Source organism: Procambarus clarkii, chromosome 87 (assembly GCF_040958095.1).
Source record: "Procambarus clarkii isolate CNS0578487 chromosome 87, FALCON_Pclarkii_2.0, whole genome shotgun sequence".
NCBI lineage: Eukaryota > Metazoa > Arthropoda > Malacostraca > Decapoda > Cambaridae > Procambarus > Procambarus clarkii.
Window position 1 is genome coordinate 4,466,483 of NC_091236.1, and position 27,767 is coordinate 4,494,249.

Here is a 27,767-nt window from a genome sequence, read left to right on the forward strand (position 1 = left end):
ACATCACCCAAGTTTTTCTTTCTGCTTGGCATATAATTCCTAGTTATGTAATTTTGTGTTTGTCTGCAGTGTGTATATATTATGTACATACATATATATTTTTCAAGTTAATGAACAAAAGATGGATCTGCCTTGTTATTCTCAAGTGTTGCACCAATACTGAGAAGATTGGTGCAAATATAGTAGATAATTTGTTTATCAATCTTACTAGGGAAAGTTGAATCCATTAGGGTTTTAAATCTGTATTTATGATAATTTGGTGAATCTCGGTACCAGTGTTCATTATTACAGAACTAGTAGTAGTTTTACAAAAAAAATTAAATCAAACTGTACATTACATGACATTCATCCATTACGATACTGTTCACAGTACTAATGCTTCAATGAGAGAACATTCATTGCACTTTGCTGTCTAGTCTGATGTATGAGGGTAAGATGCTTGATCTAAATAATTAATCCTTTATATTTTGACTTGAATGGCATTGCACCTATTATGTAACATATCAAGATGACTGCTCATAGTTCACTTAATTCTTGCTGTTGTTTAACAATAGTTGAGAGACGAATTACTGCCTATTATAATTGTGCAATGTTGATGAGCAATAAAAGTGTGAAATTATGTATAATAGATACATTTTAAAGTTAGAAACAGTAAACATATATATTTTTTGTTGAGTATTTGATTGCAGAAAATACCTGAATCCAGATAATGCTCTGTAGGATTTTAAATAAGATTGTTATATGCAATATTCCTGTCTTTGTGCACTACAGTACAGTATTTGCCTTTCCTTTTAATTTTGTAAAACTGTTTCAACTCGTAAGTGTGTGTCAACTATATTGAATTAAAACTTTATTATTGATGTACATCGTTGTCTAGAAATCTCCCTGGAAATGAGCAGGCGCACACGCGAAGGATCCTGGTGCAGGCGCACACGCGAAGGATCCTGGTGCAGGCGCACACGCGAAGGATCCTGGTGCAGGCGCACACGCGAAGGATCCTGGTGCAGGCGCACACGCGAAGGATCCTGGTGCAGGCGCACACGCGAAGGATCCTGGTGCAGGCGCACACGCGAAGAATCCTGGTGCAGGCGCACACGCGAAGGATCCTGGTGCAGGCGCACACGTGAAGGATCCTGGTGCAGGCGCACACGTGAAGGATCCTGGTGCAGGCGCACACGTGAAGGATCCTGGTGCAGGCGCACACGTGAAGGATCCTGGTGCAGGCGCACACGTGAAGGATCCTGGTGCAGGCGCACACGTGAAGGATCCTGGTGCAGCCGCACACGTGAAGGATCCTGGTGCAGGCGCACACGTGAAGGATCCTGGTGCAGGCGCACACGTGAAGGATCCTGGTGCAGGCGCACACGTGAAGGATCTTGGTGCAGGCGCACACGTGAAGGATCCTGGTGCAGGCGCACACGTGAAGGATCCTGGTGCAGGCGCACACGTGAAGGTTCCTGGTGCAGGCGCACACGTGAAGGATCCTGGCGCAGGCGCACACGTGAAGGATCCTGGCGCAGGCGCACACGTGAAGGATCCTGGCGCAGGCGCACACGTGAAGGATCCTGGCGCAGGCACACACGTGAAGGATCCCGGCGCAGGCACACACGTGAAGGATCCCGGTGTAGGCGCAGGTGTAGGCTAGGTCTCGGCCTGGAAATCCTGCATTGTAAAACAGCAGTTATTAAACAATGGCAGGGGCTTTATTTGCATTCTTAAATCAAATCATACATAACTTATAGGCCTATTTTTACCTAAGTGAATTAAAGTTTACTTTTTCGAGCAATTACAATGTTTCGACGACTGTCCTAGAGTACAAATTTTTTGGTATACGACATCAAATTCATCATAAAATTTGAATTGGTGTACAGCAGTTTACTTGAGACATCTGATCGTACGCGTATGGGTCGAACGAGCACGTGGTGCTGGGGGGCACAGGGTGATGCGTACTCGGTTTGTTTACAGGTCGATCCCGCGTAGTGACGACCATGGCCGCGCTTAAATTCTTAGTAAAGAATTTCACTGTTTACCTTTTTTTTTTCTTTCATAAAAATTCTTATATATCACGCCATGGATCCCAAGAAAGTCAGTGGTAAAGTTCAGCCTAAACTTTTGTTGAAAAGGTTCGCCCAAATCAAGCAGGCCGTTGTGTTAATCTTTTTAATGACAATGTGATGTCTCGCTTCTGACAAGTTTTACAACGTTGGCAAAAACAAGTGTCACTAGACATATTTTTAGTGAGGAAAACAAGCAGTGAGCCACAAGCAGGTCCTAGTGGTATGCAGACAAAACGTAGGAAAGAATACCCCAGAGAAATCATCACTGCCTGATGTTATACTAGAAGGGGACTCCCCTTCCAAACACTTGACACCTCTCCTCACTATCTTCCGTACACCAACAAGTCCTCATTCAAGGTAAGATGACCATACTGTATTGTAGCTAGTACAAAATGCGTTGTTTGGTATAAAATGTATTTTCAAGTTAATATTTTTGGGGGGTGGGAATGGATGAATTCAATTTACATTATTTCTTAAGGAAAAATTTGTTTTGATTGCCGACACGTCTCTGGGAACAGCTTACAATTGTAAACGAAGGTACCACTGTACTCGTATTCATGTCTTATGCTGCATGTATATGACAGTTTTTTAACAATTAGAAACTTTATTGCAAGATAAATTGGTAGATATCTCGCTTGGAAACATTTCTAAAGAAAAATGAACTTGACTAAGGTCACTTTACGTTGGTTGAAAATATTAGTGATAAATGTATTTTTTTAAGATAAACATTAATCATTTTAAGTACATTATCCAGTTGAATATTTCAGTTTTCTAGTTCTTGCCATAAAACATGAAAATTCCCATTACATTAACTGGTTATTGCATTATCTGGATGTCAGAAAATAGAAAAAAAAACCTGTAAAATAACAATATATTTCTTGTTTAACAATGTACTTATCAGGGTGATAGTGTAGTGAATTAATTGCCCTTGTAATAGGACAAATTAAAAGGTATTAAAGTGTGCTTTTTTTTTTTTTTAATCCAACATTTAAAATAAAATGCAAACTAGCTTTGTTGCATTTACCTATTTTTTTTTTGTCAATATATATCTACCTGTACATAATATTACAAAATCAAACACAGACATCCAAGTGAGTACAGTAATCATAAAAAGGCACCTAGCGCACCTAGCTGAGAATGTGCAGATGGCATCGCTAAGGTCATCTGCACTTATCCTGTTTCTTGAAGATGGATTCTTCATTCAGATTTCTGCCCATTCATTGTGCAATCTGCAACTGTTGGCAGGGTCACTGGTCTGGCATTACAGGTAAAAAATTGTGACTACTTAAAGGGACCCATCTCCTTGACCTTTCTCCTACTACCATAATAGATGATGGAAAACTGCTCTGGCTCAGTTGCATATCATGAAAACCTAATTGAATACCATCCTGCCCTTTACAGTCTAAACTGCATTGTTACACTTAGTCATACCTCTTGTAGAACATCACGATTTTTCTGGATCTTTGTATTGCTTACCTAATGTCCCTCAGGTCATTTATGCCATGATAGGTAAACCTTGGTGAATTCCATACCTTTGATATCACTTGCCTCATGTCCTTTTTGTTCTTGCCTTTGCAGCTAAAATTATATTTAGTGCCTTTAAATACAGTATCTCGCAACACTAACACATTCTCCACCACATCTCGAGTCATTGAGGCTACCAGCTATTGCAGAGATGTCACCTCCCTAACACGAGGCTCCTCCACCAAAGAGTGTGGATTCACCAAAGAGTCCTTTATCTGCAGTGTTCTTACCTGGTTACATGTCAATATACTAGCTAAAAATGGTAGCAAACTGAAGTGGGAGTATGCTACAGGGCAGACACAGCAACAGCCAATGAAGTTACTGATCTGCACAATGTGATCAGTACAGCAACAAAAACCCAAACCCTCATAATGGCGGACTTTAATCACGAAACGATAGAATGGATGAATTTAACACCATACGTGGAAGAACAATTTTTCAACCTGGTACATTACTCCTGTCTTGTCCAGCATGTGACAGAACCCACCCAAGAAAGCAGCATTCTGGGGCAGTTCCCATGGCGCAGTGGTTACACATCCCGCACTTTGTGAGCAATTTGGCCCTGGGTTCAAGAATGTTTGTACCTTTGTGTATATAATCAATAAAAAAAATCTTGTGCTAACATCAGAAGAGAGGGCACAAGTAATCAAATATAGGTAGAAGAGAAGCTCACTCCTATATGCAATCACAATACTGTACTGTATTATTAGATGGATTACACTTATAGAAACCCTAGTAAAGGTCCCGGGTGATGTATTTCTAGACTACCCATGAGGAGACTATCAAGGAATGAGAGTGGAATTGCAAAACAACACCTGGAGGGAGTTAATAGAAGATCAAGACATGGAAATTTTCAAGCAACGTCATTACTGAACACGCTAAAAAAAAAAAAAGTGCCAAGAAAGAGAGAAAAGAATGAGAAACAGATTTATGAGAAGCATTAAAAAGATATCTAAACAAAATCTCTGGGGCTAGTATCAATCCACAAACATAAATTATCAGTTACACAGTACAGAAAGGGGCCTTAAATTTAGCACCAGTAGTCACTACTGAATTACCCCGGTCACCACTGTATTTACCTCATTATTATTTTTCTATCTTTCACATGTCATACTTTGCTACCTCTTCTGTACATACAATAATTTTGTCTAATTCAAGTAATACTATACTGATAACATAAGAATGAAGGTAACTGCAGAAGGCCTATTGGCCCATACGAGGCAGCTCCTTCATAAATATACTGTACAACTAAGAGATATGTGGATTAAGCAAAAGATGCACCTGAATGGATTAATAAATTATTTGAATAAAATAGATTAGTCACTAATGAAAAGGAGACAATTTAAAATATAAATGACTGATATACCTGAGATTTAAAGGCAGTTATGGAGGTAGGTGTCGAGCCTGGGGGTGTTGCAGGTGCCCGGGTAAGGGATGCGGTAGGTGAGGTTGTAAATAAGGTGGTCCAAGTGATCTGGCAGGTGGTAGAGGCGGCCTGGGGTCACATGATCCAGAACCTCCAGCTCCGGGGTCTCCCTAAACCTTAAGAAAATATGAGCATTAGTCATGACTGTGTTGTCGTACTACTGTATTCACCTAGTTGTTGTTGTGGGGGTTGAGCTCTGCTCTTTCGGCCCGCCTCTCAACTGTCAATCAACTGTAACTAACTACTACCTTCCACCCCACCCCCCCATACACACACACACACACACACACACACACCGCCAGGAAGCAGCTCCGTAACCGCTGTAATTCCCAGATACCTATTTACTGCTAGGTAACGGGGGCATTATGGGTGAAAGAAACTTTACCTTTTTGTGTGGAACTCTGTCGAAAGCCTTTTTTAAGTCCAGATAGATGCAGTCAACCCAACCATCTCTTTCCTGTAAAATCTCTGTGGCTCGATCATAGAGGACTGAGTAAATTCGATACACAGGATCTTCTAGATCGAAAACCATATTGTCTAAAGGAGAATCGATAGTACGTTAGAGGGTCTGATCTATAGACCGTCTGGACTCCGGCGGTTGTCCCCACAACCTGGCCATGACTTCCTTCCATGACTTGTGTGTTTGTGTTTGTAATTACCTAAATGTAGTTACAGGATGAGAGCTATGCTCGAGGTGTTCCATCTTCCCAGCACTCTGTCATGTAACATTTAGAAACTACTGTAGTTCTTACAGTTTTGGTCTCCACCACCGTCTCATTTAATTTAATTCCAACCGTCTACCACTCTGTTTGCAAAAGTTAACTTTCTAATGTTCTTTTGGCAGCTTTGTTTAGTTAGCTTAAATCTATGATCTCTTGTTCTTGATGTTCTAGGTTTCAAAAATTCTTAATTATCAATCTTGTTGATTCCCTTTACTATTTTGTATGTAGTTATTATATTACCTCTTTCTTCTATCTTCTAGGTTTGGTATATTTGACGCCTCTCACCTCTTCTCACAGCTCTTTCATTTCAGTTCCAGAAGTCATTTTATTGCATGTCTTTGCACCTTTTCCAGTTTGTTTGTTCTTCTTGAGATTTGGGCACCATATTACAGCTGTGTATTCCAACATTGTCCTCACAAAGATCATGAACAATTTCTTTAATATTTTGCCATCCATGTATTTAAAAACAATTCTGAAACTGGAAAGCCTAGCATAGGCTCCTTGAACAATGGTCTTGATATGGTCCTTGGGTGTCAGTTTTTCTGTCTAAGACCATCCATCACCAGAGGGGCCTGACAGCTGAGTGGACAGTGCTTCGGATTCGTAGTCCTGAGGTTCGTTCTGTGTAACACAGTGACTTCCCTGATTGTTCTGTGTGTGGCCGCTTAACAAGACTGTGTATACAATGCATGAAGGACATTCTATACATGTAATAACCAAACTCGGTTAACATTTACAAGTGGGTATATAGCAGTACTGAGATGCTCAGATTGCTGCTCTGAGCCAATGTGAACTTTTACAGGAATAATGCAAATGCTACTTAAGATTATAGAGTAATATATAAAACTTTATTCATATTAAAGAATTTAAACTATATTCTGTCCAGTTGTTTCAGGCTAAGCAGCATTATGTAAAAAGTCAACTAGAAATAAAAGTTGAATCACTATACTCACTTTATCTGGTAAAGACGATCATAGTCGTGAGAGAAGAAAGATGCCTCCAGTTTGTGAAGAAAGTCAAGGAAGAGAAAGTGGAAGACTTCCTGCCCGACCTGGTCATCTTCCGAGTCGGGTAGCGTTTCGGCGCCATCGTGTCTCGGTTCCTCATACTGTTCCTTCTCAGCTCTGTTGGATTGGAGCTTCTTGGATATCATCTCTACTTTCTCATTCACTTTCAGTTTTACTTGTCTAGCTTCGATTCCTGCTTTTGAAATTATTTTCCTTCCATCAATATTTGTCTCTGAATTATCATGTGCTTCATTTGTTTTTTCAATTCTATCTATACATGTCTTGATCGCCCCATCTTGGGGCATAACCTGTGAATGTGGAAAGTGGGTGCAGGTATCAGGGTCTCTGTATTCCGTGATGTTCCCCAAGCATTTTTGGTGTATAGGTGCAGGAAGAGACCTTCGCGCGTCCGCCAAACCTTTCTCACCTACGTGAGAGAGGTTCTTTCTCACCTCTTCACCTCCTTTGTCCGGGGAACTTGACATCAAAAGTGAGGCTCTCTCGAAGTTTTGTCCTGCTTCTACCTTGGAAGAAAAGTTCTTTGTGTCATTTTTTACCTTCTTGTTTACATTCTGAACAAAAATATTGTCGAACTTCATGTGACCAACTCTGTCATCTCCAGCAGTAGTGATGGCAGCCATCTGTGAAGCTGTGTTCTCTGTTAGCATGTTATAATCCAATGATTGTTGTGGCTTGGTGTGGGTACCGTGGCCCAGGGTGGAGGCGTGGAGAACCTGGAGTTTTCTGGCTTGTTTGGAGGCCACGAGGAGGGTGACAGTAGCTGGGTCGAGGAGCCTCCTAGCCAACCACACCGTCCCATCTCTTAGCTTGTCTAAGTCCAGTGGGTCGTACAAGTCCAGGATCTGCGGAGGTCAAGGCAATCGTTACATTTTTATGAAGGTTTCTACTATCATTACCTGTAGAAAAGTTATTGACACATACAGGTTTATGAGTAACTGCTTTAGTTATATTATAGAGGTGTGAATGTCTGATGATGATTTCAGTTCCAAGAATGGCAGACTAGGGCGTACTTGGTGCCTCCACAACCCTAAAGTGGGATTGAAATTAGAGCCGTGCATCACCCACTATGCACCTAGCCAGCCAGCCTCAACCCAGTTTTGCCAACCAACAAACCTCTGAATTGTTAACCAAACCACACACTAGAAATTGAAGAGATGACAATGTTTTGGTCCTTCTTGGACCATTATAAAGTCGATGAGGAAACAAGGGCAATAAATAGGCGAGAGAGGGGTGAGGAGATGGAAACCTTGGAGAAAGATAAGAGCAAGGCAAAAGGTACAGAAGGTAAGGTGTAATAATAGGAATAAGAAAGGGATCGTAAGAGAAAAAAAAGAAAGATAAAAGGAATGGTAGGCTTATGTTAGGTCACATTTATTAGAAAGTTTAGAATATTTGAGTATATACTGTGAGGGAAAAGTCAACAGCAACAAAGCCAGGACTCGGGTTCATGTTGGGTATATTGTACTATCAGAGCAGATTCGACAAGACGACGTCTGTGTAGAGTAGAGGCAGGAAAGATTGTTTTGGAGGAAAACCAATCAATAGGATGATTAAATCCCTAACATGACAGAAGAGAGTATTGTTTGTGTCTGCAGACTTAACACTTCTTTTGTGTTCCTTCAGTCTGTCCATTAAGTGTGTGGCCAGTTTCACCAAAGTATTGGAGAAGACAAGACGAACAGGAAATAGAGTAGACACCAGCAGCATTAGAAGCAGGAGCAGCAGTGTGAACTAGATTGCTACGAAGAGTGTTGGTCTGTCGAAAGGCGAGCTTTATGTCAAGAGGACAAAAGGTATTAGTGAAAGTTTTGAGTTCAGGTGTGAAGGGAGACAGAGCACAGTGCTACTAGTGTTGGAACCAAGTTAAGGATGAAAGAAATTTTGTTTAGATTGATGTTACGGTCACTTAGGACTAGTAACCGGGTTCTTGATGATGTTACCTCTTAGTGTATCCGACTCCAAGTCGGTAGTATGCTTTCAAGAACCAGGCCATTGCTCTTCATGCCTCTCTGAGGGAGCCAGGTTCTGACTCATGGTCCCCGGTAGGCCTAGAACTCCATTCACACTGACTGATGCCAAAGTCTAATGATATACATATCAATCTGGATGGCTCCGGGGAGCCGACGGGGCTTCCCCCTGACAATTGTCCAAACTATGCCTTATTCAGAAGTAAAACCAAAAACCACCTAATTTCATCCTTATAGTTTCCTACCATGTGTTTCAAACTCACACTGTATCTCGTACTACCCACTTCCCCAATATTAGTACTTAAGACGTATATCTTCACCAGAGTAATCATCCCCGTCAATTTATTTTGTATTTATTGTGTTAAACTCAAATTTTACTACAATGTATTTCATAAGAAACTACAGGTAGTCTGTTAGCGTTTCGGGCAGGTCCTTACTCTAAGCATGTTAGTGGCTTTGTAAGAATTTAAGTACACCATTGGGTTTGTGAGAGTACATAACAATGTACCTTCTTGTATATAAATAAATAAACCAGCACCCAGTCCAGGAAGCAAGCTAACCAGCCAGCCAGACACCAAGCCAGTTGAGCGAGAAACCACCCACCTGATAGTTGGTCCTCTCGTGGAGAAGGTTGGTGAGAGCCGCCACCTGCTCCTGGGCATCTCTGGCGTACACCATCAGCACCTTCCTCTGCTCAGCGCCCGACAGGAGTGCATCCCTCAGGCCTACTGTCTCTCTCCCACCGTCGCCCAGACAATTCTGTTTATGCTCGGAATGCTTGAGCACCTGCACCTCCTGTTGCATCTCCTCCAGGCAGCCTGGCTTTTTACCGTTTGAATTCCGTCTGACAACTGAGGAAAGAAACTGAGCATTTAATATGTTCAGTTTATGGAAATTTGTATCAGTTAATTACAAACCATGCAGCTCCTCCCTATTCGTCAGTCTCTCTCCCTTGCTGTCAGTCCCTCCCAAGCCTCGCCATCGGTCCCTCCCGAGCCTCGCCGTTGGTCCCTCCCGAGCCTCGCTATCGGTCCCTCTCCCTCGCTCCCAAGAATGTCACGCAGGCAAGACTGCCATGCATGTACACAAATATTGTGCCCCAAACAAGATGTTAACTTACTGGTGCTCTGAGCAAATCTGCAGGTATTGTAGAGATGGTAGCAGACGAGGAGGGTGGAGACCAGAGTGAACACCGCCACCACCACCACCACCCACACCGCCACCTCCCTCTGCTCCACCTGCATCGCCATCAACACGTCCATGGCAAACGATTATTGTAATGGGATAGAGGTAGGTGGATAATGATAGTGTTAAGGAAACATAAGCATTTACGTACTGTACAACTTGTATTTAATATTATCGTGAATCGTCAACCATTGCATCACTCATACCACCGTCACTTGCCACCCTAATATCACTCACTGGCTTGTCCAAGGTTTTGTACTGAAGGTCTGGGAAAGTCACTCCGAAGTTGAAAGGTTCTTCACAGGGGTTGTAGGGCGTCACCTGGGAAAGAGACGCGGCCTCTTAAACTAAGGTATCCAAACTGTGTTCAAGAGATCAGAGATTTTCAATTATGGAAGTTTGTAAGAATGAATTTGGGTGTTTAAAGGCTGATCAGTGTATTTTTGAGAGATTGATGGAGAATCTACACAAAAACTTGGAGTTTTTAAAACGGGAAAGCTTGAAAAGAAATGCCATTACTAGTACAGTACTGTGCTCTGAGGAAACCTTGCAAGGCCATCAAGGTTGCAAGGCCACCTGAAAACCTGGTCTTGGATACACACTCTGGTGCGGTAGACACAGGTGGTGTTGAGGTTGTGCCAGTGGGCAGTGAAGGTGGTGGTGTTGTCGTGGTTCACACCCTCCAGGATCACCGGCTTAGACAACGTACACTCCTGCTTCTGCAGGGGTACCTTGCCGCCCTTGGCAGCTCCGCCAGCAGTGCTCTGTGAAGACATTACCTCAGGTGAGGGTGACAGGATGAGAGAAACTGAATATATAACTTAGGATATAAATGTGGACATAAAGGGAGGAATTAATAATGGTGTGTATAGTGCAGAATGTTATGATGTCTGTTGTTGTCGTCCCTTGTAATATAGTTTGGAGTTGTGTAGAAGAGTGTGTTTAGTGTAATGGTGACTGATACAATCTAACTTAGAGAAGTTTAGTCTGACAACCTGGTGAGGTCTGTACACCCATCCTCAAGCTATAATAGTACAAGCTGCTGCAGATCCCAGAGATTCATTTATCAATAGTAATGTAATGAGTAGTGAGAAATGGTATCCTCTGAATATACATTAATATATATTATAATTTTGTATATATGTAGTTAGTCTGGTGTGGTCTGGTGCTCTTCGGTATATTGTACTGCAGTCTGGTGTGGTCTGGTGCTCTTCGGTATATTGTACTGCAGTCTGGTGTGGTCTGGTGCTCTTCGGCATATTGTACTGCAGTCTGGTTCTTTTTGGGGTATTGTAATGCAGTCTGGTGTTGTCTGGTGCTCTTTGGCACATTGTAATGGAGTCTGGTGCTCTTTGGCGTACAATATAATGCAGCGCAGTGTAGTTTGTGGTAGGCTGATGGTGTGTAAGGTGGTGTGGTGGGGTCTGACCTGAGTGTGTGAGGGTGTGAGATTCATGAGGTACTTGTATACTCCTGTCTGCTTGATCATGGTGATCTTGGAGATGTTGGTGTCGTCCTGCTGCTCCCTGCCGGAGGTAAACATCACCACACCATTAATAATACACAAAATGTTTACCAATATAACATTACACCCACACTGAAAGATATCCATAAAGCAAGTCAGTTACAAAACAAGTGTTCTCTCTCACACAGGCTCGCATGCATATACACAACTCCAGAGGTACATAAATGGAATAAATAATGTCAGTTGCATGGTCTACACTGGCAAAAGTCAGAACATCCTTCAGAAACTTGAATAAAGTGCCTTTTAGATCACTGTATACTGACTATGTGAGGCCAGTCTAAAGTATGCCGCCCTATGTTGGAGCCCCCATCTAAAAAAAAAAACATAAGGAAGCTTGAAAAGTGCAGAAGTTTGCAACGAGACTTGTTCCAGAGTTGTAAGGGATGAGGTACGAAGAGAGACTGAAGGAGCTAAACCTGACGACGTTAGAAAGGAGGATGGAGAGGGGGGACATGATACAGACATAAAATACTTAGAGGGATTGACTGGCGAGACATCTGGAACAAACTTACCCACTATCTTACGGATTTTCTTCCAGATCTGGGGCAGAGGCGTGTGGTCGTAATGGTCCTCTGTTCATCCAGCAGTGAATGGGTACCTGGTTGTTAAATGATTTGTATTCCAGGGAAAATTTGGATTAAGGACTTACCCGAAAAGCTATGCATACTAGTGGCTGTACAAGAATGTAAGAACTCTTGTATACTGGTATATATTAAAAAAAATGGAGACATAGGATTTCCAACTCTCACATTCAGCCGTACAGATGGCCCTACGGGCCACCGTACTTGCCTTCCAAAACAAAACAGAAGCAGCAGTCTGTCGGTGTCAGTGTTTTTTCCAGACTGACGCTCACAGCATACAGCCCGAGCACGGTCTGTATTCCCCAAGGGAATGCATTTCTGTGTGCTCCGAGACTTAGAGCTGAGGATAGCGTCTAATGTGGTGTTAAGAAAAAGGAGAATGGCTCGAGGGAGAGGCAAAGTGGAGAGGTCGGAAAGAGTAGCATGTAGAATGAATAGGTTCCAGTCAGCCTTGGCAAACTGCCACCTAGAGAAGGAGAGAGCAGGGTGAAAAGAGAAAAAGGTAACAAGGATGGGAAAACAGTCACTGTTATCGAGGTCATCAAGAACCCGCCATGTGAAATCTAAATAAAGAGAAGATGAGCAGAAAGAAAGCTGAAGACAGGAAAGGGTACGAGTGCAGGAGTCAACATGAGTGAGCTCGCCAGAATTCAGAGACAAAAGAAGAGGACAAATAGTTCAAGAAGGCGGCCACAAGTGTTTGTCAGAGCATCACCCCAGAGGGTATGCCGACAGTTGAAATTACCCAACAGGAACACAGGCTATGGTAAGGAGTCCAACAGGTGTTTAAGATCAGGAAGAGATACAGTAATGGGACATTTGGGGGGAGATAATTGGAGCAGACTGTATACCATTTACTCACAAAGATACGGGCCACAGAACACTGAATGTGCAACTGAAAAGTAGGGGAAAATATCGAATCAATCAAGCAGTAGAGTTATGGGCCCCCAGCAAAAGCTAATATATTATATAAAAATAAAATAAAGTGTAGGAGATTATATGCTGCCTAAGAACATGTCAAATTATACATGGAGCACCATAGACTAATTTTGTTGTGAAAGAAAATGTACTTGCCAGGAAATAGCTTGGATTTGGTGACTGTGGTTGAAGGTATGATAGTGAGGAAGGACAAGGTCAGCCGAGGTCGCGTTGCCACTCTTCACCCTCACACACCTGGCCTTGACTTTGGTGGGCAGGCATATCTTCCCTCCATCCTTCTGAATGCATCAGCCACAATGAATTAAAACAAAGAATATCTGACACTGATGTACTATTAGCCCATATGAGAGTTATTTATAACCAAACTCATTCATATATATGTCTTGCCTACGCATGAAACAATCCAGCGATCCTGCATATGTGTATATGTTACCCGGTAATCTGTTACATTAATCAATAATTTAACCCAAGCCAGTATTTACCTAGGTTGTTTGTTTGAATATAAATTTAGCAAATTTGTATTCATTGTTTTTTGTATATTTTTTCATATTCAGCATCTTATACTATTGTCATCCAAAAATTGTCTAATGTCTCTATCAATCCTGTGTCTAAATTTTGTATATATACTCAATGGTAAACAACAGAGGTCACATGATAAGAGCCCCGGTGCACTTCATTTGCTACAGCTTCCCATTCGGATCTGACTTGATGATACAATGTGGATCTGCTTCATTTGATATATATATATATGCGTCCAAAACTGACCTGGGAACCCCCTCAACCCTCCACAGTACCTATGTTACCTTTCAAACAAGTTTGTCGTGAAACAGTGTCAAAGGCTTTGAAAAAGTCAAGGTATATAATGAGAAATGTTTCACTGTTATCTGCTCAAAAAAATTTAAAGTAATAGGAGTAAATATTTATTTATTTATTTATGCTCGGTAGTATGGTTATAGACCGATTGCTGGTGTTGCAGTCACTTTGCCACAAGTTCTATAAGGTGCTGTTGAAATCCTCTGGGTATTATTGTCCTTAGACTGACAGTGAACAGCCCGAGAACAGTCTGAATTTCATCAGGGAGAGCACTTCAGCATGTCATGGGATGTACAGCAAGGAATAGAGATGGCAGCCTTTAATAAGGTGTTGTGAAAAAAGGAGAGCCAGATTGGACTGGTTAGGAAGAGCAGCATGGAGGGTGAAAGAATTCTAGTTCATTTTATCAAACCACCACCAAGGAAAAAGAGAGGATGGCAGAGAGTAAAAAAAAAAAAAAAGGATTACAAAGATGGGGAAAATCGATATCTTGTGCCATTGTGATTTGTGAGTGTTTAAATGGTCACTGTTATAGAGATCATCAAAAACTCTCCATATCAGGGAAAAGGAGCAGGAGCCACAAAATGTTATCAAGCTTCAGTTTACCTGCATGACAAAAATACACCACCATAACCAACCTTTCAAAATCCACTTGAATTGTGATAAATTGCTGTTTGTAAATTATGTTAATAACCACTGAACAAAGAACAATTAACTCCCAAACAAATGTTACCCACCTGGCAAACTTTTCTGTGACAGGTTTTAATTAAGGTTGAGTCACAGTTCCACACCTCCAGCTTCACCTCTGTAACATTAAGGGGTCGCAGAGAATTATCATTCTCAAATTGACTCATTTATTTCGTGAAATATTTCCTTGTTTGTCACATGTTTTAATTGTAATACTTGTGTTGCCAGCCACACCATCACCATACAACAGTGTTACCAGCCACACCACCACCACACAACAGTGTTGCCAGCCACACCACCACCACACAACAGTGTTGCCAGCCACACCACCACCACACAACAGTGTTGCCAGCCACACCATCACCACACAACAGTGTTGCCAGCCACACCATCACCATACAACAGTGTTACCAGCCACACCATCACCATACAACAGTGTTGCCAGCCACACCATCACCACACAACAGTGTTGCCAGCCACACCACCACCACACAACAGTGTTGCCAGCCACACCACCACCACACAACAGTGTTGCCAGCCGCACCACCACCACACAACAGTGTTGCCAGCCACACCATCACCACACAACAGTGTTGCCAGCCACACCATCACCATACAACAGTGTTGCCAGCCACACCATCACCACACAACAGTGTTGCCAGCCACACCATCACCATACAACAGTGTTGCCAGCCACACCATCACCACACAACAGTGTTGCCAGCCACACCATCACCACACAACAGTGTTGCCAGCCACACCATCACCACACAACAGTGTTGCCAGCCACACCATCACCACACAACAGTGTTGCCAGCCACACCATCACCACACAACAGTGTTGCCAGCCACACCATCACACAACAGTGTTGCCAGCCACACCATCACCACACAACAGTGTTGCCAGCCACACCATCACCATACAACAGTGTTGCCAGCCACACCATCACCATACAACAGTGTTGCCAGCCACACCATCACCATACAACAGTGTTGCCAGCCACACCATCACCATACAACAGTGTTGCCAGCCACACCATCACCATACAAGTGTTGCCAGCCACACCATCACCATACAAGTGTTGCCAGCCACACCATCACCATACAACAGTGTTGCCAGCCACACCATCACCATACAACAGTGTTGCCAGCCACACCATCACCATACAACAGTGTTGCCAGCCACACCATCACCATACAACAGTGTTGCCAGCCACACCATCACCATACAACAGTGTTGCCAGCCACACCATCACCATACAACAGTGTTGCCAGCCACACCATCACCATACAACAGTGTTGCCAGCCACACCATCACCATACAACAGTGTTGCCAGCCACACCATCACCATACAACAGTGTTGCCAGCCACACCATCACCATACAACAGTGTTGCCAGCCACACCATCACCACACAACAGTGTTGCCAGCCACACCATCACCACACAACAGTGTTGCCAGCCACACCATCACCACACAACAGTGTTGCCAGCCACACCATCACACAACAGTGTTGCCAGCCACACCATCACCACACAACAGTGTTGCCAGCCACACCATCACCATACAACAGTGTTGCCAGCCACACCATCACCATACAAGTGTTGCCAGCCACACCATCACCATACAAGTGTTGCCAGCCACACCATCACCATACAACAGTGTTGCCAGCCACACCATCACCATACAACAGTGTTGCCAGCCACACCATCACCATACAACAGTGTTGCCAGCCACACCATCACCATACAACAGTGTTGCCAGCCACACCATCACCATACAACAGTGTTGCCAGCCACACCATCACCATACAACAGTGTTGCCAGCCACACCATCACCATACAACAGTGTTGCCAGCCACACCATCACCATACAACAGTGTTGCCAGCCACACCATCACCACACAACAGTGTTGCCAGCCACACCATCACCACACAACAGTGTTGCCAGCCACACCATCACCACACAACAGTGTTGCCAGCCACACCATCACCACACAACAGTGTTGCCAGCCACACCATCACCACACAACAGTGTTGCCAGCCACACCATCACCACACAACAGTGTTGCCAGCCACACCATCACCACACAACAGTGTTGCCAGCCACACCATCACCACACAACAGTGTTGCCAGCCACACCATCACCACACAACAGTGTTGCCAGCCACACCATCACCATACAACAGTGTTGCCAGCCACACCATCACCATACAACAGTGTTGCCAGCCACACCATCACCATACAACAGTGTTGCCAGCCACACCATCACCATACAAGTGTTGCCAGCCACACCATCACCATACAACAGTGTTGCCAGCCACACCATCACCATACAACAGTGTTGCCAGCCACACCATCACCATACAACAGTGTTGCCAGCCACACCATCACCATACAACAGTGTTGCCAGCCACACCATCACCATACAACAGTGTTGCCAGCCACACCATCACCATACAACAGTGTTGCCAGCCACACCATCACCATACAACAGTGTTGCCAGCCACACCATCACCATACAACAGTGTTGCCAGCCACACCACCACCATACAGTGTTGCCAGCCACACCATCACCATACAACAGTGTTGCCAGCCACACCATCCCCATACAACAGTGTTGCCAGCCACACCATCCCCATACAACAGTGTTGCCAGCCACACCATCCCCATACAACAGTGTTGCCAGCCACACCATCCCCATACAACAGTGTTGCCAGCCACACCATCCCCATACAACAGTGTTGCCAGCCACACCATCCCCATACAACAGTGTTGCCAGCCACACCATCCCCATACAACAGTGTTGCCAGCGACACCATCACCACACAACAGTGTTGCCAGCCACACCATCACCACACAACAGTGTTGCCAGCCACACCATCACCACACAACAGTGTTGCCAGCCACACCATCACCACACAACAGTGTTGCCAGCCACACCATCACCACACAACAGTGTTGCCAGCCACACCATCACCACACAACAGTGTTGCCAGCCACACCATCACCACACAACAGTGTTGCCAGCCACACCATCACCACACAACAGTGTTGCCAGCCACACCATCACCACACAACAGTGTTGCCAGCCACACCACCACCACACAACAGTGTTGCCAGCCACACCATCACCACACAACAGTGTTGCCAGCCACACCATCACACAACAGTGTTGCCAGCCACACCATCACCACACAACAGTGTTGCCAGCCACACCATCACCACACAACAGTGTTGCCAGCCACACCATCACCACACAACAGTGTTGCCAGCCACACCATCACCACACAACAGTGTTGCCAGCCACACCATCACCACACAACAGTGTTGCCAGCCACACCATCACCACACAACAGTGTTGCCAGCCACACCATCACCACACAACAGTGTTGCCAGCCACACCATCACCACACAACAGTGTTGCCAGCCACACCATCACCACACAACAGTGTTGCCAGCCACACCATCACCACACAACAGTGTTGCCAGCCACACCATCACCACACAACAGTGTTGCCAGCCACACCATCACCACACAACAGTGTTGCCAGCCACACCATCACCACACAACAGTGTTGCCAGCCACACCATCACCACACAACAGTGTTGCCAGCCACACCATCACCACACAACAGTGTTGCCAGCCACACCATCACCACACAACAGTGTTGCCAGCCACACCATCACCACACAACAGTGTTGCCAGCCACACCATCACCATACAACAGTGTTGCCAGCCACACCATCACCACACAACAGTGTTACCAGCCACACCATCACCACACAACAGTGTTGCCAGCCACACCATCACCACACAACAGTGTTGCCAGCCACACCATCACCACACAACAGTGTTGCCAGCCACACCACCATACAACAGTGTTACCAGCCACACCATCACCATACAACAGTGTTGCCAGCCACACCATCACCATACAACAGTGTTGCCAGTCACACCATCACCATACAACAGTGTTGCCAGCCACACCATCACCATACAACAGTGTTGCCAGCCACACCATCACCATACAACAGTGTTGCCAGCCACACCATCACCATACAACAGTGTTGCCAGCCACACCATCACCATACAACAGTGTTGCCAGCCACACCATCACCATACAACAGTGTTGCCAGCCACACCATCACCACACAACAGTGTTGCCAGCCACACCATCACCACACAACAGTGTTGCCAGCCACACCATCACCACACAACAGTGTTGCCAGCCACACCATCACCACACAACTGTGTTGCCAGCCACACCATCACCACAAAACAGTGTTGCCAGCCACACCATCACCACACAACAGTGTTGCCAGCCACACCATCACCATACAACAGTGTTGCCAGCCACACCATCACCATACAACAGTGTTGCCAGCCACACCATCACCATACAACAGTGTTGCCAGCCACACCATCACCATACAAGTGTTGCCAGCCACACCACCACCACACAACAGTGTTGCCAGCCACACCACCACCACACAACAGTGTTGCCAGCCACACCATCACCACACAACAGTGTTGCCAGCCACACCATCACCACACAACAGTGTTGCCAGCCACACCATCACCACCATACAGTGTTGCCAGCCACACCATCACCACCATACAGTGTTGCCAGCCACACCATCACCACCATACAGTGTTGCCAGCCACACCATCACCACCATACAGTGTTGCCAGCCACACCATCACCACACAACAGTGTTGCCAGCCACACCATCACCACACAACAGTTACCAGCCACACCATCACCACACAACAGTGTTACCAGCCACACCATCACCACACAACAGTGTTACCAGCCACACCATCACCACAGTGCTGATGACTAACCTGCCAGAGGGTCAGTACAGGCAGCAGCCCGCACGGTGAGCACCGGGTAGCCAGGCAGGGCGGCCTCCACCTCCAGGTCCCTCACACTCACGTCCACGTAAACATAACCATCGAAGTAGTCGTCAGTGTCCCCGTCCTCCTGGCATGCCACTTCTGTCAACAAGAATGGTGCTGGACAGTCCTCACGGCCGCGTGACAGGTCCTCACGGCCGCGTGACGGGTCCTCACGGCCGCGTGACGGGTCCTCACGGCCGCGTGACGGGTCCTCACGGCCGCGTGACGGGTCCTCACGGCCGCGTGACGAGTCCTCACGGCCGCGTGACGGGTCCTCACGGCCGCGTGACGGGTCCTCACGGCCGCGTGACGGGTCCTCACGGCCGCGTGACGGGTCCTCACGGCCGCGTGACGGGTCCTCACGGCCGCGTGACGGGTCCTCACGGCCGCGTGACGGGTCCTCACGGCCGCGTGACGGGTCCTCACGGCCGCGTGACGGGTCCTCACGGCCGCGTGACGGGTCCTCACGGCCGCGTGACAGACACAATAACTGCAGTTACATAACGGATGCATATGAACACAAGGATAAAATAATCTTAAGTCCTTATATATTTGCAAGAAGTCCTGCTAATACAATTTTCCAACCAATATTTCACCATTTCTATATTTTGGTTAATTGACGTTATATTCGGTAACGTCCACAGATACCTGGATATACTATGCGGGCCCTCTACCTTAAAATATACCCCTCTCTCTAATGTACTTTGTACGTATATTTTTATTATTATGATTATTATTATTGTAACTTATTATTATTTATTTATGTATTTATTCATATACAAGAAGGTACATTGGGTTTATAAGAGTACAGAGCACTGAAGTGTTACATTCTTGTAAAGCCACTATAGCACGCGTAGCGTTTCCGGCAGAATTATTATTATTATTATTATTATGAACACTGACACTTACTTTAGGGGTAGGGGGGGGAGGGAGGTGATGGAAACAAAGATAATAAAGAATGTTGCATAATGAGTCGTGTGCAGGAGACTGTAGCCACAGTTACAGGCCCCCACACCTCTACCACCTAAACTATATTAACATTTAAGTATTTCCCGCCCTCAACAGGTATTTCATAACTATATAAAAACATAATTTAACTTTCTATCACCGTTGTTACCAAGGATGGCCTGACGTACTATCACAACAGCAGCCCACTAACACTGAACAGCTTCTAACAATGTTCTTTTTATTATATAACTTCAGTAAAAAGTATCCTGGTCGGGGGAGGATTGGACGCCAATCCCTAACAACTGTAGCCTCTGTTTACCCAACAGTAAAATAGGTACGTTAAACGATTTGGCGGGTCGTGTTCCCGAGAAAATTAGGATTAAGGACCTGCCCGAAACACTATGCGTGCTAGTGGCTGTGCAATAATATAAGAACTCTTGTATATATATAAATAAAAACTAATAAAGTAAAAGTAGGAGCAATGGAGTCCACATACCAGGAGAGAGCAGAAGGACGGCAAGTAGCGTCATTGTCATGGTGACGTCCATGGCGCCCAGCACCATCTGTTGGTCAGCGGGGATAGTTGGCGCTGTTAGTGACACTCTACGGTCCAACCCAGCCTTTAACAATTACCCTACATGGTATATCTACCATGGAGGCAATGCTGTACAAACTATGGATTGTTTGTACGCCAAAAAAAGTTGTGTAGTGTACATTTGGAATTCCTAAGAGCATGATAAATGAGATAAAAAGTAACCACAAACTTAATCTAAGTTTTGCTTGCAGTTTGTAAACCTGTTTGCAGTTATTTGGAAAAGATGGTCGAGGTTAAGAGTTGGCAAGATGGAGAGTTGGTTCCATCGCTTCTAAGTCTTTGTCACAAACCAGACACGTTCCTCTGGTTGTATTGTTCGCTGGACCGTGTTCTTGGCTGTTGGGTTCCTGGTTATTTGTAGCAGTCTCCTTCATCCCCCCGGGCGAGCTGAGCCCTGGGCGTGCCCTGGGTGAGTGTGGAGTGGGAGAGTGGACACGGGTGGTAGCTGCACGGGCGCACTCACCACTCATGAGTATATCGTCTCTCTCCCTTTCGGGAGGAGCCTGAATGCCTGTTGTGACCTGTGCCATGTCTAGGTGACTGGAGGGTAACACATCTCTGCAACATCCACTAAGTGGGCGGGGAATGGGTGGCTGGGAGACGCCCAGGCACAGGGTGGCAAGAGGGCACGATATTTATATATATATATATATAATATAATATTATATATATATAATAAATTACTACAAGGACTGTAATCGGCGGGTTGGGGTCGGTCCTCATGGTACAACAGATTATTGTCTCAGTCGACCCGGGCAGGTTATAACTGAGGATCAGTACAAAGATGCAAGTTTAAGGATAACAGCTTAACGACACTAATTTAATGACACTAACTTAAGGACACCAGATAAACGACACCAGATAAACGACACCAGCTTAATAAACTCCAGCTTATTGATACCAGCTTAAGATTAAAAACGTCATTAACAAGATAATGTGCAAGGGTGCCTTAACACGGACTCATTTTAAGCATAGTGTGGGCGTGAGCACCGCAGGAATGCTATCTTGCTATTATCGTTACATTTCCTGTTGGTGATACAAACACGCGACGCACTCTGCCTCCATAACATCCTTCATAACACACTCCATGCTGAGGCACACTGCCTCCATTGCCAGCATCCTCCATGCTGAGGCACACTGCCTCCATTGCCAGCATCCTCCATGCTGAGGCACACTGCTTCCATTGCCAGCATCCTCCATGCTGAGGCACACTGCCTCCATTGCCAGCATCCTCCATGCTGAGGCACACTGCCTCCATTGCCAGCATCCTCCATGCTGAGGCACACTGCCTCCATTGCCAGCATCCTCCATGCTGAGGCACACTGCCTCCATTGCCAGCATCCTCCATGCTGAGGCACACTGCCTCCATTGCCAGCATCATGCTGAGGCACACTGCCTCCATTGCCAGCATCCTCCATGCTGAGGCACACTGCCTCCATAACAATATCCTCCATGTTGACAACCTCTGCCTCCGTAACAATATCCTCCATGTTGACAACCTCTGCCTCCGTAACAATATTCTCCATGTTGACAACCTCTGCCTCCGTAACAATATCCTCCATGTTGACAACCTCTGCCTCCGTAACAATATCCTCCATGTTGACAACCTCTGCCTCCGTAACAATATCCTCCTTGTTGACAACCTCTGCCTCCGTAACAATATCCGACACGAAATATCGAAAACGATATATCGACAATATCGAAAACGACAGCAGGAGCATAAGTATCTTTTTCGCACTCCATCATCACATAGTGACGGAGGGTGTGCGAATAATTTTGTTGACAGTGTTTACATTTGGTCAGGTCTACATCGGCAGATAATGAGAATTCCCAGAGATACTTGTAACCGAGTCTAAGCCGAGAGCAGTAGTAACATCTAGAAGTCTGTTGATTTTATCGGATGAACCATAGATGTGTGGCTCCTCTTGCATGATAGTTATGATGATAGATGTGTGGCTCCTCTTGCATGATAGTTATGATGATAGATGTGTGGCTCCTCTTGCATGATAGTATGATGATAGATGTGTGGCTCCTCTTGCATGATAGTATGATGATAGATGTGTGGCTCCTCTTGCATGAGAGTATGATGATAGATGTGTGGCTCCTCTTGCATGAGAGTATGATGATAGATGTGTGGCTCCTCTTGCATGAGAGTATGATGATAGATGTGTGGCTCCTCTTGCATGAGAGTATGATGATAGATGTGTGGCTCCTCTTGCATGAGAGTATGATGATAGATGTGTGGCTCCTCTTGCATGAGAGTATGATGATAGATGTGTGGCTCCTCTTGCATGATAGTATGATGATAGATGTGTGGCTCCTCTTGCATGATAGTATGATGATAGATGTGTGGCTCCTCTTGCATGATAGTATGATGATAGATGTGTGGCTCCTCTTGCATGATAGTATAATGATAGATGTGTGGCTCCTCTTGCATGATAGTATGATGATAGATGTGTGGCTCCTCTTGCATGATAGTATGATGATAGATGTGTGGCTCCTCTTGCATGATAGTATGATGATAGATGTGTGGCTCCTCTTGCATGATAGTATGATGATAGATGGAATTACTGGTGTTGATTTCACTTTGCCTCAGATCTACAAGATTTGGTCGAAGTTCTCGGTGTACTGCTGCTCTCAGACTGCTTATTGACAATCCAAGGTTATACTCAATTTCTCCTTTAAAGTCAGATTCTTTGGTTAACTTATCAGCTCTATCATGCATTCGGAGGCCAGCATGAGATGGAGACCACATGAAATGGACTCTTGCTACCATCATTAATAATTTTGTTGTACTTGTGTCTAGCTTCAGACACAAGCGTGTTACAGTTATGTCTTAATAAAGAGTTGAGAGCAATTAAGAATGATAAAGAATCACTTACAATTAATGTATCAAGTTTGGAGACTTGTACACATTTCAGTGTGTAAAAAAAAAATTATGAAATGATAAAATATATGAAATGGTGAAATATGAAATAAAAGATATATGAAATCGTGAAATATATGAAATTAGTTAGTTCATTTATTATGCACCCCATACCCATCTTGTGGGCGGTAGTGGAAAGAGTTACAGAGGCACATAATGGGCTCAGGGACTGAACCCCACAATTCATTTAGCTAAGCAAGTTACAATCTTGAGGAGCTAGTTACAAAATTCAGTATAAGTCGTCACATCATCAATGGGTTCGAGATAAATGTACGAAATGATAAAACATATGAAATGATAAAACATATGAAATGATAAAACATATGAAAACCTTAAACTATCCAATACTGACAATTATCTAAAGTATTAACTTAGCTATGGTGTATAACAACCCGTTGTAAGGCACCAGCAGCAGCTTCAGTTATAACCCGCGGTCACTAGTTGTGAATATGGAACATCCGCCCAGGTCTGATAAGCACTTTTTGTACTATCTCTAATCTTTTTTTTGCTCTGTTACTCACAGGATGAGTATCGGGTACGCAATAAAACTATCACTGACAGGATGAGTATGGGGTGCACAATAAACTACCACTCACGGGATGAGTATGGGGTGCACAATAAACTACCACTCACAGGATGAGTATGGGGTGCACAATAAACTACCACTCACAGGATGAGTTTGGGGTGCACAATAAACTACCACTCACGGGATGAGTTTGGGGTGCACAATAAACTACCACTCACGGGATGAGTATGGGGTGCACAATAAACTACCACTCACGGGATGAGTATGGTGTGCACAATAAACTACCACTCACGGGATGAGTTTGGGGTGCACAATAAACTACCACTCACGGGATGAGTATGGTGTGCACAATAAACTACCACTCATAGGATGAGTTTGGGGTGCACAATAAACTACCACTCACGGGATGAGTATGGGGTGCACAATAAACTACCACTCACAGGATGAGTTTGGGGTGCACAATAAACTACCACTCACGGGATGAGTATGGTGTGCACAATAAACTACCACTCACGGGAAGAGTATGGGGTGCACAATAAACTACCGCTCACAGAATGAGTATGGGGTGCACAATAAACTACCGCTCACAGGATGAGTATGGTGTGCACAATAAACTACCGCTCAGTATGGGGTGCACAATAAACTACCGCTCACAAAATGAGTATGGGGTGCACAATAAACTACCGCTCACAGGATGAGTATGGGGTGCACAATAAACTACCGCTCAGTATGGGGTGCACAATAAACTACCACTCCCATGGTATGCTAAGAATTTTCTGATCTTCTGGTACTCGCCATTACGTTAGTTAGTCCAAGTTAGTTAAAGTTAGTCCAACTTTCCTAATTTTTCTGTCACGTCTCTGAACTGAGCGGCTCCTCGGGCATATGACCTCATTTTATACATTATCTTCAAGTTTCATCTGTGTTAGTGTGACAATATCTGGCATCTTAATCTGTATTATATCGCTTAGCTCCAGTATTTCTTATCCTTTTCCATACATGTTACTATATACAATTTTCAGAAATAAATTTCCTCTCCCTTTGTCCTTTAGAGGAAGAGGGAGTAAAGATATTTTGGTTTGTTTTATTTACCATTTCGCAGGCTTTCCAATCCCTATCACCTTGTAGGAAAAAAATTTCATTCCTACATTCTTCACTTCATAAATGTTTAGTTTTAGCTTCTCAATCTGTCTTCTTTTGGAAGGTCTCACATCTCGCACAGCAAATTGCAAAATTATTGTGTGACATCTCCCACACAATCATTTTGCAATTTCCTGGAATTCCTAAGCACTTGTAGAATTTGTTTCGCTGCAGTAAATATCCTTATGAGGCAATTCTTATATGCTTCATATTTTGGAGGTCAACACCACACCCACCAGGGACCACCAGGTCAACACCACACCTACCAGGGACCACCAGGTCAACACCACACCCGCCAGGGACCACCAGGTCAACACCACACCCGCCAGGGACCACCAGGTCAACACCACACCCACCAGGGACCACCAGGTCAACACCACACCCACCAGGTCAACACCACACCCACCAGGGACCACCAGGTCAACACCACACCCACCAGGGACCACCAGGTCAACACCACACCCACCAGGTCAACACCACACCTACCAGGGACCACCAGGTCAACACCACACCCGCCAGGGACCACCAGGTCAACACCACACCCGCCAGGGACCACCAGGTCAACACCACACCCACCAGGGACCACCAGGTCAACACCACACCCACCAGGGACCACCAGGTCAACACCACACCCACCAGGGACCACCAGGTCAACACCACACCCACCAGGGACCACCAGGTCAACACCACACCCACCAGGGACCATAGATCATCAGTACTGCTTGTGAATCTTCGTTGGATCTATTCCATACAACATATATTGAAAGACAATATCGTCAACGGCAGAATTATAGATCAAAATTTGGAGTTAATCTTGTACATGGGATGCTAGCTGGCGATCAAGTGCAGCCCTCACAGGCTTGACCTGGTGGTCCCGCCAGGGACCACCAGGTCAACACCACACCCACCAGGGACCACCAGGTCAACACCACACCCACCAGGGACCACCAGGTCAACACCACACCCACCAGGGACCACCAGGTCAACACCACACCCACCAGGGACCACCAGGTCAACACCACACCCACCAGGGACCATAGATCATCAGTACTGCTTGTGAATCTTCGTTGGATCTATTCCATACAACATATATTGAAAGACAATATCGTCAACGGCAGAATTATAGATCAAAATTTGGAGTTAATCTTGTACATGGGATGCTAGCTGGCGATCAAGTGCAGCCCTCACAGGCTTAGTAAAGCCATTAACAGCAAATAAGTTAACTGTAGACAAGTAATATTGTAGTTTTTTAATGACCCCCCACATGTAGTAATTAATACATGTAGTCACGTCACTAAGTGAAGTTAATTGCGTGAGGCTAATCAGGAATCTTGCCATTAAAATCAACAGTTGCGATAAAACTACTAAAAAAATAAACATAAAAAATCCAAATCCAAAATAACCAAAAGATCTGCAAGTTTAAGATATTCTAATGTCAAAATGCATTCAAGTACTAATACAATTTAACTTGAGACTTAATTAACATATACCACAAGCACAGGACTAAAAGCTGGTAGCTACCATGCATAATACATCGTGAACGTACCGCATAAAAAGAAATTCTTCCAAAGCGCGCGGCTACGCGCGGGAACTGTGCGACGACACCACCTTCCCCCCTCGCCGTCCGGCACACACTGCCGGTGATAACTCCCCGTCTCAGGGATCATAACAATACAACCACTTCATGAGACTGGTCAAACTATGGTGTTGGAAACACCAATCTGACCTGCCTCATAATAATAATTAGTATTATTAGAATAATTATTTATTAAGACAAAAGTACATACATACTGATGTATGTAAGTAAGCAATTAAAACGAAAAATAATAAACAGGTGGTATAAAAAAAATTGTATTACATTTATACACGGCAATTATCATTAAGATTACAGGTTCAGTAATTTATGTTCAATAACAGCAAAACATAGGTTAACAGTAAAGGTTGATAACACTGAGTTAGGTTGTTCTAGTTTCTGTTTTATACGGGTTGAGAGAGGGACAGTCTTTGATGTGATTATATAGGGAGGTCATTCCACATTTTGGGACCATTGGTCATGTGTAGAGCATTTCTACTTTAGTTAAGGAACTTAAACAGAGTCTATGTGTTGTCTGAAGACAGTTTGTTATAGTTCTGATAGCAGATTTTTGCTGAGTGATGATAGTTTGCTTGAGGTAGTTTTCTGTGGTTGAACCCCATGCACAGATGCCGTATGTAAGATTGTATTGATGAGGCTGGCAATACATCTACTCAACAAATTTGTATATAGGTTGCCAGC

At 44.6% G+C, this 27,767-nt stretch overlaps 2 protein-coding genes across 4 annotated transcripts; both read right to left on the reverse strand.

Annotated features, from left to right (window-relative positions):
• Nucleotides 1-226: 226 nt before the first annotated feature.
• LOC123746986 (uncharacterized) lies at nucleotides 227-27,174 on the reverse strand. 3 transcript variants are annotated; one of them, XM_069317305.1, is made up of 13 exons: nucleotides 27,039-27,125; nucleotides 20,802-20,868; nucleotides 19,304-19,456; nucleotides 14,505-14,572; nucleotides 13,090-13,232; nucleotides 11,339-11,435; nucleotides 10,512-10,673; nucleotides 10,147-10,230; nucleotides 9,845-9,962; nucleotides 9,328-9,575; nucleotides 6,683-7,599; nucleotides 4,948-5,123; nucleotides 227-1,662 (listed from the first exon to the last, which is right to left on the reverse strand). In XM_069317305.1, the coding sequence occupies exons 2-12, from the start codon at nucleotides 20,866-20,868 to the stop codon at nucleotides 4,955-4,957; spliced, it is 2,226 nt and encodes a 741-aa protein (XP_069173406.1). In that variant the 5' UTR covers nucleotides 27,039-27,125; the 3' UTR covers nucleotides 227-1,662; nucleotides 4,948-4,954. The 3 variants fall into 3 exon arrangements, with proteins under 3 accessions (XP_069173406.1, XP_069173404.1, XP_069173405.1); XM_069317303.1 differs by lacking the exon at nucleotides 20,802-20,868 and having other exon boundaries at nucleotides 27,039-27,174; XM_069317304.1 differs by lacking the exons at nucleotides 227-1,662; nucleotides 20,802-20,868 and adding an exon at nucleotides 3,164-3,292 and having other exon boundaries at nucleotides 27,039-27,174.
• On the reverse strand, nucleotides 843-3,709 carry LOC123746985 (putative uncharacterized protein ENSP00000383309). The gene is made up of 2 exons (XM_045728888.2): nucleotides 3,606-3,709; nucleotides 843-1,662 (listed from the first exon to the last, which is right to left on the reverse strand). Exons 1-2 carry the CDS (start codon nucleotides 3,707-3,709, stop codon nucleotides 843-845), a joined length of 924 nt encoding a protein of 307 aa, XP_045584844.2.
• Nucleotides 27,175-27,767: the final 593 nt, after the last annotated feature.

What these genes read in the sequence shown, in the direction of transcription:
- LOC123746985 (XM_045728888.2), bottom strand. Translation starts at nt 3,709, where the DNA reads ATGACTCGAGATGTGGTGGAGAATGTGTTAGTGTTGCGAGATACTGTA. An exon ending in AAGAACAAAAAGGACATGAG is followed by an intron (nt 1,663 to 3,605) that starts GCAAGTGATATC and finishes TTTACAATGCAG; the next exon opens with GATTTCCAGGCCGAGACCTA.
- LOC123746986 (XM_069317303.1), bottom strand. Translation starts at nt 27,159, where the DNA reads ATGATCCCTGAGACGGGGAGTTATCACCGGCAGTGTGTGCCGGACGGC. An exon ending in CAAATCCAAGCTATTTCCTG is followed by an intron (nt 11,436 to 13,089) that starts GCAAGTACATTT and finishes TACCTCCGGCAG; the next exon opens with GGAGCAGCAGGACGACACCA. An exon ending in ACAAAACCTTGGACAAGCCA is followed by an intron (nt 9,963 to 10,146) that starts GTGAGTGATATT and finishes ATGGCGATGCAG; the next exon opens with GTGGAGCAGAGGGAGGTGGC.